This window comes from Phodopus roborovskii, unplaced genomic scaffold, assembly GCF_943737965.1.
Source record: "Phodopus roborovskii unplaced genomic scaffold, PHOROB, whole genome shotgun sequence".
Classification (NCBI taxonomy): domain Eukaryota; kingdom Metazoa; phylum Chordata; class Mammalia; order Rodentia; family Cricetidae; genus Phodopus; species Phodopus roborovskii.
This window is the reverse complement of record NW_026126418.1, coordinates 18,469,408-18,471,412: the sequence shown is the minus strand read 5'-3', so window position 1 is coordinate 18,471,412 and position 2,005 is coordinate 18,469,408. Positions and strand designations below refer to the sequence as shown.

The 2,005-nt window shown below is 39.2% G+C and overlaps 1 protein-coding gene across 1 annotated transcript; it reads right to left on the bottom strand.

Moving 5' to 3' along the window:
- Positions 1-807: 807 nt before the first annotated feature.
- LOC127221832 (olfactory receptor 4P4) lies at positions 808-1,803 on the bottom strand. The gene has a single exon (XM_051183819.1). The coding sequence runs from the start codon at positions 1,801-1,803 to the stop codon at positions 808-810; it is 996 nt and encodes a 331-aa protein (XP_051039776.1).
- Between the last annotated feature and the right edge of the window lie 202 nt (positions 1,804-2,005).

Genomic DNA, 2,005 nt, shown 5'->3' with positions numbered 1-2,005 from the left:
ATAAAGGCTTAAAGCATAGGCCAGCTGAGTGGAGTATGTGGTTTAGAAATCTTTGCTTTGAGAACTAGCCTGCTCCTATGGAGGATCAAAACCTGTATTGCCAGTCTGGAATTCCAGCTCAAATCAGGGTCTGTGAAGCTTTCCTGAGACTGTGGTCACCCTGCAGTACATTTCCATTGAGTAAGATTTAACTTGGGTAAACAGGACCTGACATGGAATATGGAAAGTAGTAAGTGGCTCATTCTGAAGATCCTAAACTGGAGCCCGGGTCCTGGTTTTGCAAAATGATGGCTTTTATTTCATCATTCATAGAGTGGGGGTCTAGAAAGGTCAGGTCCATACTTCCTTGCCTTCCCACACAGAGAAATTCTTCTGTTGCCTGGTTTGGTGTAAGCGTCCCTGCTTACCTGATATGGCTATGATGAATGAAATCAGGCTTGGGTCTGTGTCAATTTTATTGAAGGCTATCAGACTTTTTATACATTTATATAAAGAGAATATAAGGGCAATTGACAGGATCAATACAGTTGTGGTTGCCATACAGAAAAACACAAAGTGGCATGAATGATTCATTGCCTGAGTCAGGGCATTGGTCTCTCAGGGACTGAAAGTCACATTGTGCCCCAGGAAATATGACACAGAAGTTAGAACTATGACATGTACTGCTGAATCTGATATTTTACAATATATTAATAACAGAGTCACAGGGAATACATATTAATATTAAATGTGTTAGTAATCCACCCATGGAACTTAACATTATTTACTATTGTTGATTAAATGTGGAATCTCCTATGTTCAAATGGTTCAAGATTTAGAAAGACAGAATGCTTTAGCTTTCTCATGTTCTGATTTAGTAGTGAATATTATGATCCTCTTTTTAATAAAAAATACTTTATGACACCAAACTTTCTTCAGGGCATTCTTCATCTCCATGTTTCTCAGCGTGTAGATCAGAGGGTTGAACATTGGAGCTATGATGGTGTAGAAAAGAGCAAACACTTTATCTTCTGGATAAGAGACAGCTGGTCTAATATATATGAAAAGTACAGGCACAAAAAACAAAATGACAACAGTGACATGGGAACTACATGTTGAAAGAGCTTTCCCACGGCTCTCTGCAGGGTAAGCTCTGATGGTGTATAGTATGAAAGAGTAAGACCACATCAAGACCATGAAGGTCAATAGTCCCATCATGCCTGAATTTGCAACCACCAAAAGTCCCACTCTGTATGTATTAGTGCAGGCAAGTGACAGCAAAGGATACACGTCACAAAAATAGTGATCTATCTCACTGGGGCCACAGAAAGGAAGGCTGGCAACAAGGAAGCTCTGGAGAAAAGAATGTATAAAAGCACCAGCACAGCAGGCAGCCACCATGGCATGGCACCTCCCCCTGCTCATGGTGATGGTGTAGTGCAGGGGCTTGCAGATGGCCACATAGCGGTCATATGCCATCACTGTGAGGATTAGGATCTCAATTCCCCCAAAGAAGTGCATGGTAAAAAGCTGAGCCATGCAGCTGGTATAAGAAATCTTGTTTGTTTTCGTGAGAAGGCCAGTAAGAAGCTTGGGAGTCACTGTGGATGTATAGCATAGGTCTGACAAAGCAAGGCAATTTAGGAAGAAATACATGGGTTGTTCATTTAGCCGGCTGAGTGTGATAGAAATCATTATGAACATGTTTCCTCCCAAAATAGCTGTGTAGCAAAACAAGAACAGCAGAAAACATAGAATTTTAATTTTCTTGCTCTGGGAAAGTCCTAGCAGTATAAATTCAGTGATGTTATTGGTACTTTCCATATTCGAAAGAAAATAATATCCAATAGAGTTAGCTGTAAGCAAAGGGCACAGAAGGATTAAAAATATTTATTAATCATGATATGAATCATAGAAAATACTATAAAAATTATATTCATTTACAAAATCACATTTTTCTCTCTCTAAACATATGTATGTATGGGCAATTCTCATCTCATGTTCTATAGAAATTTTTTTTCATTTG